Source organism: Pagrus pagrus (genome assembly GCF_965226575.1).
Source record: "Pagrus pagrus genome assembly, chromosome: 6".
NCBI lineage: Eukaryota > Metazoa > Chordata > Actinopteri > Spariformes > Sparidae > Pagrus > Pagrus pagrus.
The window spans coordinates 33693138-33709177 of NC_140190.1; the positions used below are offsets into that span (position 1 = coordinate 33693138).

The following is a 16040-nucleotide window of genomic DNA, read 5'->3' on the forward strand; positions in this document are numbered from 1 at the left end:
AGAGCCTGAACATTACCAGTGGTGTCCCACAGGGGTCAGTCTTGTGCCCGAAGCTATTTATTTTGTACATTAATGATATTTGTAGAGTTTCAAATGTACTGAAGTTTGTTGTCTTTGCGGATGACACAAATATTTTTTGTTCTGGGGAAGACTTGCAGCAGCTCTTGGAAGTGGTCATGGAAGAAATGTATAAATTAAAAAGTTGGTTTGATACAAATAAATTATCATTGAACCTGAACAAAACTAAATTTATGTTATTTGGACATCGTAAAATGAATGAAGATGTTTACGTAGAAATTAATAATGTTGTAATAGAAAGAGTTTATGAAAACTTTTTGGGTGTTTTAATAGACCACAAGTTCTGCTGGAAGGTCCACATTAAGTATCTGTGTACTAAGATGGCAAAGAGCATTGGAGTGCTGAGTAAATGTAGATACATCTTGAATCAAGCAACACTACACTCTCTGTACTGTGCACTCATATTACCATATCTGATCTATTGTGTTGAAATCTGGGGTAATACTTACAAGAGTACCTTACAAAGGATATGCACATTGCAAAAAAGAGCAGTAAGGATAATAAATCATGCTGGGTATCTTGATCATACGAATCCTCTATTTTTTAAATTACAGACTTTGAAATGTATGGACTTAGTGAAAGTTAGAACAGCAATAATAATGTTTAAAGCAAGAAAACAAAACGTGAAAACATTCAAAAAATGTTTCAAGATAGAGATGGTAAATATCATCTAAGAGGAAAATTACATTTTAAACAACCTTGTGTACGTACTGCTCTTAAACGCATGTGCATATCAGTCTATGGGGTAACATTGTGGAATGGTCTTGAAGAAGAAATCAAACAAAGCACTAGCTCTATACAGTTTAAAAACAGATACAAGAAAACAATTCTTGACAAATATAATAAAAAATAAGGACCTCTAAACAACTCTATTTATTTTCTGTATGTATTTCTTCTATTATACAGTACAGACCAAAAGTTTGGACACACCTTCTCATTCAAAGAGTTTTCTTTATTTTCATGACTATGAAAATTGTAGATTCACACTGAAGGCATCAAAACTATGAATTAACACATGTGGAATTATATACTTAACAAAAAAGTGTGAAACAACTGAAAATATGTCTTATATTCTAGGTTCTTCAAAGTAGCCACCTTTTGCTTTGATTACTGCTTCACACACTCTTGGCATTCTCTTGATGAGCTTCAAGAGGTAGTCACCTGAAATGGTCTTCCAACAGTCTTGAAGGAGTTCCCAGAGATGCTTAGCACTTGTTGGCCCTTTTGCCTTCACTCTGCAGTCCAGCTCACCCCAAACCATCTCGATTGGGTTCAGGTCTGGTGACTGTGGAGGCCAGGTCATCTGGCGCAGCACCCCATCACTCTCCTTCTTGGTCAAATAGCCCTTACACAGCCTGGAGGTGTGTTTGGGGTCATTGTCCTGTTGAAAAATAAATGATGGTCCAACTAAACGCAAACCGGATGGAATAGCATGCCGCTGCAAGATGCTGTGGTAGCCATGCTGGTTCAGTATGCCTTCAATTTTGAATAAATCCCCAACAGTGTCACCAGCAAAGCACCCCCACACCATCACACCTCCTCCTCCATGCTTCACGGTGGGACCAGGCATGTAGAGTCCATCCGTTCACCTTTTCTGCGTCGCACAAAGACACGGTGGTTGGAACCAAAGATCTCAAATTTGGACTCATCAGACCAAAGCACAGATTTCCACTGGTCTAATGTCCATTCCTTGTGTTCTTTAGCCCAAACAAGTCTCTTCTGCTTGTTGCCTGTCCTTAGCAGTGGTTTCCTAGCAGCTATTCTACCATGAAGGCCTGATTCACACAGTCTCCTCTTAACAGTTGTTCTAGAGATGTGTCTGCTGCTAGAACTCTGTGTGGCATTGACCTGGTCTCTAATCTGAGCTGCTGTTAACCTGCGATTTCTGAGGCTGGTGACTCGGATGAACTTATCCTCCGCAGCAGAGGTGACTCTTGGTCTTCCTTTCCTGGGGCGGTCCTCATGTGAGCCAGTTTCTTTGTAGTGCTTGATGGTTTTTGCGACTGCACTTGGGGACACTTTCAAAGTTTTCCCAATTTTTCGGACTGACTGACCTTCATTTCTTAAAGTAATGATGGCCACTCGTTTTTCTTTACTTAGCTGCTTTTTTCTTGCCATAATACAAATTCTAACAGTCTATTCAGTAGGACTATCAGCTGTGTATCCACCTGACTTCTGCACAACACAACTGATGGTCCCAACCCCATTTATAAGGCAAGAAATCCCACTTATTAAACCTGACAGGGCACACCTGTGAAGTGAAAACCATTTCAGGTGACTACCTCTTGAAGCTCATCAAGAGAATGCAGAGTGTGTGCAAAGCAGTAATCAGAGCAAAAGGTGGCTACTTTGAAGAAACTAGAATATAAGGCGTATTTTCAGTTGTTTTACACTTTTTTGTTAAGTACATATTTCCACGTGTTAATTCATAGTTTTGATGCCTTCAGTGTGAATCTACAATGTCAATAGTCATGAAAAGAAAGGAAACTCATTGAATGAGAAGGTGTGTCCAAACTTTTGGTCTGTACTGTATTTCTGTTCCTTATACAAATATAACTAATTGCAATCACGGCTGGGTTATGGAATACGTTACTTTGGTGGTATATGGGGAGTTACTGGGGAATTAACTATTTCGAGTTTTGGCTATTGTAGGAGGCTAGTTTAAGTATGCCTTGATTTTTGTTTATTAATTGTTTTGTTGTATTTATTTATTATTTTGTCATTATTTTGTATTTTATTTGTATTTTTTTTTTGTTGTATTTTATTTTATGATGTGAGGAAGTTGTGAAGAAGGGACAGGACTAAATAAGCTTTCTGCTTCCTCCTGTTCCCTCTCGAACACATTGTTTTGTTGTTCTGACATTTCATTTTGATGGCTATTTGTTGTTGTTGTTCGAGATAAAACCAAACAATAAACAATAAAGGTAATATCATGGTATCTGTATCTGTTCCTATACTTTTGCTCACCTAAAAATTTGGTGTTCCGTGACAAATTACGCTATCTTCTAAGTTTTGTAACAGATCTTGATGTAAATACCAGGAATTAAAAGCTGAAATACTGATATCTCATATTCATCTTTTGATGTCAAACCCAAATGTTTTCAGTGTACAGCCAAAATAAAGGAACTGGCCTCCCTGTTCCAATAGTTTTGGAGGGGACTGTAGCTGCCACTCCAGTCACAGAAACTGATGTAAAGCAGCTTATGTTAGCTAAACCAGGTCTCACTGCACATGCCCAAGTTTACAAAGACCACCTGCAACAATATAAAGATATCCAGTCCCGCGCCTGATCCACCTACCACTCTCACCTCATACACTCTGGCTCTATCCCATGCTCTCTCAAACTTGCTGCTGTCACCCCCATTCTCAATAAACCTGGTCTCATCCCTGACACCTCAAACAACTAGAGACCAATCTCAAATCTCCCCTTTCTGTCCAAAATACTGGAACACGCTGTCATCTCTCAACTCAAGGTCCACCTCTGAGCCAATAACCTCCACAATCATTCCAATCTGGTTTTCCGCTCCAAACACAGTACTGAAAAAGCTCTGCTCAAAATAACAAACAACCTATTCCTCTCCCCTGTTACTGAAACTTGATATTTTTATCAGAAACTCCTCACGCAGTGGCATCTGATAAAAGAGATGAAATCCTTGCTTAATGGCCACCCCCTCAATTCTCCCAGCCCAACCCAAAAATATTTTTGTCTTTCTACTTAGTTGACAACCCACTTTTATGCAAGGTCCATCTTAAAAGGACTACAGAAATAAAAGTTGGCCTTCTTATTAAAGGTGCATTATGTTGTTTGGGTGGGGCAAATCCAAATTTGTTTGGGCGGCCCCAAACATTTGTCTGATATGCCACTCCTCACGGTGCGCCTCTGAGGAGAAGGGAAGGGGCGAAATCAAATTTGAAATGTTTAGAAAAATGTTAGGACCAGATGACTGAAAAGAAATATGATTCATGTTAAAACTGTGTTTTGTGTATGAGTACATGGCATACGGGTGTGTAATGCAGTTGTTTCTGTGTTTGATACAGATGGTACTACATAGTGGTTGTCCCTGTCACCCTGGTTTCTCTGAGAAGATGGGAGAACCCTGAAGACATGGACATATGTGGGGTGAGTGGACGTATACTTGCATTAGTCATGTAAAGGGAACAAAGTCTGTTCCCACAGTCACTTTTTAAGAGCTCACTGCCCTTATAGGGAGCAGAGGACCTAAAAGCAGCTTCCAAAAATGTAAAGCATTCAATTTGAAGATTTATTTTAACTTGGTAATTTGTAAAGCTCAGGGTTAGGGTTTGGGTTTGACATGCAAAACGGTTCTTTTTTCTTCCAAACAAAAAACAGTTTTATAAAATTATAGAATTCTGTGTTTCTCTCCAGCACACACTGAAACCTTTTGCAAAACCACTTGAACAATTTATATGTGTTTATTTTCACAGTGTGAGGTTCTGTTTTCTTAAATTATGGGGAGGTTTCATTTTAATTAATGTCAAATATAATCTGAGTAGAACTGGTTGCTCTTTATGGAGTTTTCAGGGAATCACTTATTCTCATGTGCACATGTTTAGAAACAGGTGGCATTCATTAGTATGAAACAAGTAATTAGCAGTTTGTGCTTTTAAGACAATTTGTTAAATTCAAGATGATACACTTGTGTAAGCAAAACTGATGAAACTGATGAAAACATAGGGTTGAATGCCTTTCCATTATACATACATCCATGTTTACCAGCTAGCAGATTCTTGACTACATTTCCAAGAAATTGCTATCTCTGTTCAACTGAGGCCACCAATTGTCAGTGGAGGTGCATTTAGCCAAGGGACACATCCACTGAGCATACATTACTGACTTCTGGAAAAAAAAGAAAGTGTCCATGACAGTTGGCCATGAATGATACCAGGACCTTGAAACCAAAGCTGTCAAGGTTACACCAAAAGGGACCCAAATACAGATCCTAGGCAGGCTAATGCTAGAACAAAAAGCAAGCTTTAAAAGGGGCAGAAGGAAGAGGCAAAAAAGAAATACAATACATTCTATGCTGTCTCTCACATCCGACAAGACTAAGGCCCTCATTTATCAATCTTGCGTGAAAACGGGTGCAGACCTGAGCGCAGAATTGGTCTTACAAGAGGACACACGTGTGATTTATGAAACATTCGTATCTGACCAATCCCAGCGTACGAATGATCGGGTCTTGATAAATGCGGCGGCTGAAGTTGATCGTCATTAACTTGTTACGCCCTTAAATATTCCTGGTTCGGAGGCCTCGCCCACTGAGGTCAAACATGGAGAGAAGAAACACTGGCAAGAAGAGAAACTTTTCCGAGATGGAGAGACAAATACAATTAAAGCTGCAAGCAGCGATGAACGGGCCCTCGCAGTCCACGCGTGTCGGGGCGTGCTGCTGTCGCTACATGCTGCTGTCGGGGCATGCTGCTGTCGCTGCATGCTGCTGTCGGGGCTTGTTCATGCAACAATGTCCATTGAGGAATCAAAAGTGAAGGCAGTCAAGCTGTTGTTTCGTCACGTAGCAATAAAAGCGCCCCCTATTGTATGATTTCCACCAATTTTTTCACAAACTGTCATTGGGCCATGGAACACAATAAACAAAACTTCAGTGTTAATTGGACTGTATTTCATCAAGATATGGAAGATTGTTTGTCTGACCACAATGTGCAGGAAATTGCTGTTTCATATTTTGGCCAATCTTTGGACTATCACAATTATTTTAATAAGTTTTCGTCAGCAGGGTCCACAGATGCTGTGTGCAAAGTTTGGTGCGAATCAGAGAAATTGGGTGGGAGGAGTTCCAAAAAGGAGGTTTGCTACATTCTGGAATGTGCAAATGCAAATGTACCGCGTAAGTGGGCGTGGCCTACATCACACAATTCAGCTGAATGCAGGGAACACATATATATAAGGTTTAACAATGTGCACAATGTTATGTGGGAGTTATTAGGCAAAAACGGTTTTGTGTTGATAATAGCGCCACCTGCTGGTCATTTTTGGTGTGTGAGTTACAGGCATCAGTCTATACCACCCCTATGAATTTCATATCCATAAGTGTTATGGTGTGGGCACAGTGGCAAATATAAAATGAAACTGCCACCAGAGCGCCACCTAGTGTTGGATCGGTATGACCTTCGTCAGCTATCCTCAGGAGGGCATTGGCAATGAGTGTACCAAGTTTCATATTAATCCGACAAACCAATGTGGAGATATAAATTACTCCAATTTAAAGAGCGCCACCTAGTGGTCATCGGGCAAAATTTTGAACAGACCCTTAGGGCCTCATAGGGAAGTAGGATCCTGAGTTTGAAGTCATTCGGACACACAAATGTGGAGATATGCAAAACTTCCTGTTTTGAGCCAAATCTGCAGGAATTTGTAATTTAATAACTTGAGTATTTTTTGTTACATCAAAATTCTTTTAATAACTTTTTGTCAGGAGGGTCCACAGATGCTGTGTGCAAAGTTTTGTGCAAATTGGTGAAATTGCCTGGGAGGAGTTCGAAAAAGTAGGTTTCCGACATTTTGCGAGCTAGCGAAAAAAAACGGTAGGCGGATATGGGCGTGGCCTATACCCAGAGATTCAGGAGGATTCACTGAACGCGTGGATATAAGGTTTTTGAATGTGCGACAAAGTATGTGGGAGTTATTAGGCAAAACGCACTTTCCTTGATAATAGCGCCGCCTAGTGGCGAAAATTCACAATGACAACAGATTATAAAATTTTTCGCCAGGTCTGACATATATTCCAAGTTTGGTGAGTTTTGGGGTATGTTCAGGCAGTGAAAAATGCGATCATTTTGTCAGAAGAAAAAAAAAAAATAATAATAATAATCATTACAATTACAATAGGGTCCTCGCAATCATTACAATTACAATAGGGTCCTCGCAGGTTCCCTGCTCGGGCCCTAAATATGCAGTTTATTGGCCTCAGTTATCGGTGCACTTGAGGCAATAAATAACACAGTAAAAGAAACTAATGAAACTCTAAAAAAGCCTTAAAATGTTTAAATGACTAAATGTTGTCCATTGTCTGTGTTTAGTATGCCTTTAGCCAATTTCACCTTGAATACGTCACATTACTGATTAAATACTGCAGAGCATTTGCAAGAGTTTAAGGTATACTTTACGTTCTAAAAGCGATTAATGAGGTCCTGTCTCCTCCGTATAGCCCCAAGTGGAGGCTGTGCCGGCACATCAAAAGGCACTCCATTCACTAATGCAATGTTGTGCAAAACTGAACAGGCAAATATAATATCGCACACTTTCTCTGGAGTATACAGCAGCGTTCCCCCTGCTGGTCCGAGACAGAGCCACCTGCCCTTCAGCAACCCAAAGCAGCGCTCCACTGTGACCCGTGTGCGTGTGTGTGCACTATTGAATCTGCGTTTCTGCTCTGTAGCGGGGTTTGCCAGCAGGGTTATTAGGTATTCCGTTAGAGGATAACCCTTGTCACCTAGAAGAACCATACCAAAATGTTAATCATCTGATATCTTGTTTAGTTTAATGCAATTTATCTAGGGTAGCTACTTACCGAGGAGATGACTTTGGCTCTGCAGTACGCCTTCCTGCAGCCGCGCATCAACACAGCTGTTTTGAAATATAAAAGAATCGTGTGTCTGACTCAGCCAGATTTTGCTGTGCTTCACCGTAAATCCACAGACTCAGATTTGCGTACACAAGCTCAGACCTGACGTGAGATCTGATCGTAGCTTCCGCTCACGTCCAAATTGATAAATGCCGAAGTTTGCATGGAAATGGTCTTATGCACGGTTTTTCTGCCGTACGTTCGTTTGATAAATGAGGGCCTAAGAGTCTAAAGCCCCCCAAGCAGCCCTGATTCTGCGATGTTCGTTACACACAAAAATATATAAATTGGATGGGACATACTACATACTGATGATTTATATACTAATAACCTTGCTGTTAAAATACAATGTTTTTCCTCAGGCGGATGCACAGTGTTTTTTGAATTTAACAGAGTTCTTCCTCTGGGGACTCAGAAACCTTTGGAGAAATCATTATATTGCATTTTGTAATGTATATTGCATCCAACTGATAATTTAGGCTAATGCTGGTGTGTTTTGTGTTTAGAAAGTATTGTGGAAATGTGGAACTCTCAAACATTGGCATTGGGATTGTGATCAATATTTCAAACATATTTCATGATAATCCAACTATTTGATAGCGATCTTCCAAATAGAGACTGATATTATGAGAGTAATAAGGCCAAAAACTGGCACAAGAGAGGATCAACAAGCGCTGGGATTCTACCTCTGTAGCACTAGTACCAAGAATTTTTTTTCTGTGGAACAGAGTAATAAAACTGATGATGATGGGGATATTATGACATAAGGCCCTAAATAAAATGTCATGTGGTCAATTTTCCCCATTAAGGTAGTATTGTCAAAAAAGAAAAAAAAAAATTAAAAAGGAGGGAAAACACACAAACTTTGTCACTGATGCTCTGTATATGGACCCCAGTGATGTTCTGGGCAGTTTTAATCACGTGCTGCAGAGCCTTCCTGTCCTGGACCATGCATGAGCCATGCCCATTTGTGATGTTTCCAGTAAGGATGCCTTCCTAAGTTTCCATAGGAAGTAGAGCCTTTTCTGTGCTTTTTAAACCAGGGTGGTGATGTGTGATGACCAAGATAGGCTCTCAGTGATGGTAATTCCAAGGAACCTAAAACTGTTCACCAGCTCCTCCTCAACTCCACTGATGTAGACAGGGGTGTGTGTCTTTGCCTCCTTTTTTCCAAAATCAGCAATCAGCTCCTTGGTTTTGCTGATGTTGAGCAGTAAATTGTTCTTGCGTACCACTCTGCATGATGTTGATCTACTCGCTGATACGAACACTCATCATTGTTTATAATACAGCCGATGATGGTGGTGTCTTCCGCATACTTCACAATAGAGTTCTCCTGATGTCTTGTAGTACAGTCATGGGTGTGCAGTCTGAATAGGAGAGGGCTGAGCACAGAGCCCTGGGGCACTCCACTGTTGAGCACTAACATAGAGGAGGTGTGACTGCCAATCCCAGGTCTCTGGGGTCTGCTTGTGAGGAAGTCCAGTATCAAGTTGCACAGCATTGGACCCAAGCCGAGAGTGTTTAGTTTTCCAGTCAGCTTCATGGGTGAGATTGCGTTGATTGCCATTTTTTTTAGGTACAGGAACAATGATGGCTGTCTGAGACGGGTGTGAACAGTCTCCTGTGAGAGTGAGATGTTAAAAATGTCAGTATTATCAGCTAGCTGATTGGCACATGTTTTTAGTACATGGCCAGGTATATTATCTGGACCAGCTGCCTTATTTATATTCACGCGCAGCAGGATTTTCTTCACATGTGGTCAACTCATCTGGCAGCGTAGCCTTACACATAATGCGGGCGCTCCTGCTTTTGTAGCCTCGGACATTTTGAATCGCCTGCCACATATCTTTAGTGCTGTTGGTTTTGCGGTCCCTCTCCAGTCTCTGCTGATGTCCCCTTGATGCCAGATTTCAATCTTGCTCATGCGGTGATGTATGCTTCCTTGTCACCTGACTGAAAGTGAAGTCTGTGCACTCAAAACACCTCTGTATGGCTGCTGTAGCTTTCTTACTAATGGTTGACCCTCCTTATCAACTGAGAGTATATAGGCTGATGAAAAAGGGAAATATGATCTTTATTTAACTTTTACTTAATTTTTATTTGTATGGCACTTTTCATACATACAGCAACACAAAGTGCCTCACAGAGGATAAAAACATAAAAGAAAAACTGAGAACAACAAAGAATAACCTTAAAACCCAACCCTCCCACCCCCACAAATAAACACATATAAATACATAAATACATACACACTCAGGCACAAATGCAGGCATACACACAGACACACACATATGGCGGTAGAATCGTGTCATAATGCGTGCGCACGTATCAACTGAATGTGTCACACGCGCGTGCTTTGACGCCTGTGCAGCGAGCAGCGCCTGACGTGTAATGTAGTTTCCTCATTGACTTATAATGGTCCCCCGTTCACACGCACGTTCACGCGTGATGACTGCTGCACGCCGGTAATCACACGACGCGTAGTGACTACGCGTAACATTCAAGCGTTTTTTGCGAACGCACGCATTAACGCTCACATGAAGATAATTGAACATTTTTGTCACGCGCTCACGCATAGGCGGAAATGACGTGTGCAAACTATGTCACGCGTAACAAGAAGCTGCGTGCGTATGAAGCAGCGTGCGCACGTCTGTCTGTCACTGTTTGACAAATGCTGTTACGTGTTCACACACACGTAACAGCGACCGGAAGTTGATCTGCACCGTGCGCAACACTCCGCGTACTTTGACGCCTCGCGTAGTTGTTCTGTGTTCCATTTTCATCCAGTAGATGGTGCAATCGATCCAATACGAGATACAGACATACAGGCTTCTGGACACCCACCTTTATCAATGATTAAGGATTTGATTTGAAGTTATTTTATAATGGCATGCAGTTATAAGAGAACTAGAATGGATGAACACGGCATCTTTATTGTTAAGAAAATGAAACTTTGATCACTACATCAGGCCATTTAAGGAACATAACAGCATTATTTGTACCCTTGAATGAAAAAAAGAAAAAAGAAAAGTCTGCGCTCCTGACTCAGGGCTTTCATGCATTTCCAAAAGTGGACCTTCTCTCAGTTGACCTACTGATGAAGATTTTAAGCAGGGTGGAGACATCGCTTTCATCCATAAGGTCACTGTGAACGTTCATAACGGTCAAATGTGTTAGTCTCTCCTGCGTCATGGTGCGCAGCCAGGTTTTCAGCCTGCGCAAGGCTGAGAAAGAGCGCTCGGATGCCGCGACAGATATTGGCAGGGCCAGACAGCTTAATGAGCTTCTCCACCTCCGACAGCATGGAGCGGGGTGGGGCTGCAAGGTATGCAGGATGGACACAACAGCTTAGCCGCTCTCGTGGAAAGGGGGTCAGTTCCGGGGAACCCACATCCACTCGTTTCCACTGAGCCGCCTCAAGAACTGCCTGCTCTCGCCCTGCAGCTATGCGGAGTCCTTCCTGATCAAAACGCTGCTCCACCTCGGAGCACACCAGGTCCATATGCAGCCTGACTCCTATGCCAGATGCATAGGACACTACTAGTATGTAGTCAGGCAGGCTGCATGTCACATCAAAAGCATAGATCTATGCATTAATTATATGAAAGAGATAAATGTAAGTCAAATCAAATCAAATCAAATTTTATTTGTACAGCCCAAATTGACAAATCACAGTTTGCCTCAGAGGGCTTTACAATCTGTACAGAGACGACACCCTCTGTCCTTCGACCCTCGATTCGAGTGAGGAAAAACTTGCCCCAAAAAAAGCCCTTTTAACAGGGAAAAAAAATGCGGAAGAAACCTCAGGAAGAGCCACAGAGGAGGGATCCCTCTCCCAGGACGGACAGACAAGGGCGTAAGTTTGCATAGGGACGATAGGGACAAGTCACAACCAAAGTTTGGGAAAGACAGAGCTGTCCCTACCAATATTTCGATATATTTTAATATAACGATTTCTTTTTAAACATAATGCATTGAATATAATATTTTTCGCAAACTCATTTGTAGTATTAAGCATATGTAGAGAACTATTTTTTTGACGTGCCCTCTCATCGCAATCTTCAGTGTAACCTGCAAGGCAACAAGTTTAGATATGCTGCCATTTGATTGGCTGAAGGTACATGCACATGAAGGCATCAAAGCCCCTCTCGTCACCTCTCGTGAAGAAGATGCGCTGTGTGGCAGAGTTGCTGCAAGAGCTGCACTGACGGTAAGATATCAGGCTGGCTGTTGCAGACTGTGCTGACGTAAATACACCAGGAAATCATGACAGTAAATCCTCACATCAGTATTTCGTTTGGTCTCAACATTTTTGCCCGTGTTTCTGCTTTGTAGATAGAAAATGCCAACAAAAAAGAAAAGAGGCATCTGAAGCTATTTCACCATAAGTAGTAGCCTAGTTGCTAAGCTGTTAGTTAGCTAACTACCCACACAATGCAAGCCTCCTAGCTTAACATTAACACTCATTCTACTATGGAAAAGTGTTATTAAGGTGTTAGTGTAGTGAACGTAGGCCAGTATTAAAGCTAACTGACTGTGGGTACTGTAATGTTTGCCGGTCAATTTGAAGACAAGTAGATGCGGTCCCACACAAATGCAAACATGCTAGCCTAGCGTAATATCACCAGTCTTCTATATATATATCTATATAAAGCTAAATGTGTCCCCTCTAGTCTTTCAACCAATGTTAGCAATTACAAGGGTTAAACTAGTGAGTAACTGGCTAGTAACTATGAATCACTGCACACAGTGCAGAAAAACAGCAGCATGAAGCTACAAATGTAGAGCAGGCTGATGATGAATCAGGAACAGAGTTTCAGGTGAGGTGTTGACAATGGCCGCGTTTCCCAGATTCGATCGTTCTTAAGGACTTAAGAAGGCTCTTAAGAAGGGTTCGGCTAAGAAGGAGCGCTAAGATACGGGTGTTTCCCATATGCGTTCTTAACTGCCTTCTTAGGAGAACCTTAAGATCAAGCCAAAGAAGCTTCTTAAGAAGCTCTTAGTGGGAGCTGTCCACCGCGGTGCTGCTGAAACTGAATCAATCGATGCCAGGCAAATCGATCACCCACCTCTTTATCAGCGCATAAGTCACACACAGCACCCCGTGGTCCCCCCACACAGGTGCAATTAGGCTACGCATGTATCGTGTATAGGGTTGGGGGGGTGAATTGGAATGAGGGTGCCATCCACCACACCGATCACCTGGGGGATCCCAGCCACTGCGTGGAACCCTTGGTGGACCTGGCGGACCTCGTCCCGTGTGGTGGGCAACTTTATGTGGGTCCGGGCATGGCGCAGGAGAATCCGTGTCACAGCTGCCACACTCCGTGACACCGATGCCTTGCTGAGGCCGGTGCCATCCCCCACCACCTCCAGGAAGCTCCCCACTGCGTAAAAACGCAGCGCAGCCAGGAGCTGCACCTCCGGGCTGAGGCCAAAATTGCAGCAGGTTGCTCTCTGGATGTGTGGAGACACCAGAGTGATCAGCCGTTGGATCTCCGCACGGGGCAGCCGGTACTTTGCCTGGACAGCCCGGTCTGACAGCACGTCCAGTGGGGAGAAGTGCTGACGCACATATGCATTTATGTAAACCGTCTGGCTTCGCGCACGGTGACGCTGTTGGTTCGCAGCGAGAATGTGCTGTATTGCAGCCATGGTTTCTCACACGCGCTGACTTTGGCAAAGCATTTATATAGAGTAGCAGGTGAAGCCTCTCTGGATGAGGTTCAGCTGAGTTAAATTAAATCTGTTCCCTTGATATCTGTGAAATGCCACAGGGTTGTTGTTTTATGTGTAGTACTATAAACTCATATATGCAGATGTGTGTGGAAAACTTAAACGTGTAATTCAATAAAGTTTTTTTTTCTTCTATTAGCCTATGTTTCTTGCGCCAGTGGTCCGCAGCTATGAGCGCATTTCAACATTGAGCATTGTTTTATTATTTCGAAAAGTGGAGGATGTAAATTTCCCTGACGCGGCTTGATCACTGAGCATTCGGTCACTAAGAAGGCTGTTAAGAGTGGGTAAGCTCCATCTTACATTTCCTTCTTAGTGAAAGATCTTCTTAAGCTAAGAGCGACTCTGGGAAACACATCCTTCTTTCACAGCGTTCTTAAGAGCGCTCCTAAGAAGATCTTAGCACTTAAGAGCTTCTTAACGAATCTGGGAAACGCGGCCAATGTCAGTTAGCAATTTTGTTTGTAATAAAGATGGCATGAACGTTGCAGTTCTTTGTTTTAGGATGCCTTGCAGTAGTAACCTATGAATCTCATCATCATGCTGGTTATTTTGAAAATAAATGTTGGATTTGCATAATTAAAGATGTTACTCTTCAAATGTTACCCAAATGTTCTTTCTTATAAGTTTGATATGTGTAATGGATACAGCAATAATAATGAAATGCACATAATGGAAATGTGACTACTAGTAATAACAGTAGTAGTGGTTAACGGTAAGGATAGTATGTAGTAATGCATTACAATAATAGTAGTGAAACGTATGTAACAGAGATATGACTAATATTAGTCAGAGTCTTTATTGTTTTTAAAGCGTAATGCAGTGGGTAGGGAGGCTGATGGGGTGCGGGGGGGCGGATGCGGCCGACAGACAGGGAGACAGTCCAAAGATCTGATGACTGGAGAGACACGATCCACCCTCCTGGTCCCACTGTGGACTCGAGCAGCAGCGTTTATATATACATATATATATATGTGTATATATATATATATATATATACAAATCAAACTCTGCTTCTTTGATCTTCTTCTCCTCCTTCTCATTCTTCTTTTGGCAGGCAGTGTATGGCTCACTGCTGCCTCCCCTGGTTGACTACACTTCAATAAAATGAAAAGGCCAACTACGCGAGGCGTCAAAGTACGCGGAGTGTTGCGCACGGTGCAGATCAACTTCCGGTCGCACATCAGAAACTGCGACTGCGCGTGTGTGTGAACACGTAACAACATTTATCAAACAGTGACAGACAGACGTGCGCACGCTGCTTCCTACGTACGCAGCTTCTTGTTACGCGTGAAATACAATCTGCACGTAACAACGCACACACACACGCACTCATAACAAAGTTATCATGCATGCACACACACGTTGCTGCGCATCTCTCTAGTTGTTTTGACATCAATATACCTTCATAACACACACAGACAGACAGACACACACACACACACACACACACACGCTCACACCCACACACCTACACTGGCTGTAACTGAGGAGACATGGCTGGGCACCGAGACCTGAGGTGAGGAAGAAGCTACGTTTGGGGGGCCACGCACACTGAGAGAAATCATGGTCCATGACGAAGGTGCAAAGCCCTCTAGGCACCCGGGCCAGAGCACCCCCATTGGTAGACCAATAACAACTCCCAGTGTGGTAGCCCCCCATTAGGGAAACACCGGAAATGCGAGGGACTAAAACAGTAAAATAAGATAAAAGTATAAAGCTAAAAACTGAAGTAATAAAAGCGATTAAGACATTAAAGAAAAACAATAAAACAGTAGGATAGGGTAAAAGGTAAAAAGGCTAAAGCTGATGGATTAAGAAAGTAAAAGCTAAATTAAATAGTATAAAATAGAAAAGAATAATAAAAAATTATAAGAATACGGGTATAGATACATATGTAGATACGGCATAAAAGGAATTAAAAAGAATTAAACAAGCTCAGTTAAAAGCTTGATTAAAAAGGTGGGTCTTGAGCCTATTTGTAAAAACATCAACAGTCTCTGCAGCCCTGAGGTTCTCCGGTAGGCTGTTCCACAATCGGGGGCCATAATAACTGAATGCCGCCTCCCCGTGTGTTTTAGTTCTTACATGTGGTATGGTTAAAAGGCCAGCACCGGAGGACCTCAGGGTCCGCGAGGGTTGATATAGTAAAAGTAGTTCAGATAAATAAGAAGGCCCGAGACCGTTAAGACATTTAAAAACTAATAAAAGAACCTTAAAATTGATCCTGAAGCGCACAGGGAGCCAATGCAGCGATTTTAAAACTGGTGTAATGTGCTCCTGCCCTCTGGTCCTTGTCAGCACGCGTGCGGCTGAGTTTTTGTAGTAATTGTAGATTATGTGAGTTCTTTTTGGGAAGACCAGAGAGCAGGGCATTACAGTAATCTAAACGACAAGAGATAAAAGCATGCATCAGCACCTCCGCGCTGGCCTGGGAGAGAAACGGGCCGACCCTGGCTATATTCTTAGTTCTTTGAAACATCTTTGTTATGTTTTTGATGTGTGGAATAAAAGTGAGCTCAGAGTCAAAAATCACGCACAGATTTTTTTACAGATTGTGATGGTTTAAAATCCTGTAACTTTGGTAAAAGTTTCTCTCTCTGGCCTTCAGGACCAATG

The 16040-nt window shown here is 42.3% G+C and overlaps 1 protein-coding gene across 12 annotated transcripts in view; it reads left to right on the top strand.

The window, feature by feature from the left end:
* Positions 1-16040, top strand: part of ptprfa (protein tyrosine phosphatase receptor type Fa) — a 541915-nt gene that overhangs the window by 310916 nt on the left and 214959 nt on the right. For all 12 annotated transcript variants that reach the window (XM_084354897.1, XM_084354905.1, XM_084354902.1 and 9 more), the window contains one exon: positions 4117-4198. In XM_084354897.1, the coding sequence (XP_084211023.1) occupies positions 4117-4198 (82 nt within the window). The remainder of the gene's footprint in view (positions 1-4116; positions 4199-16040) is intronic.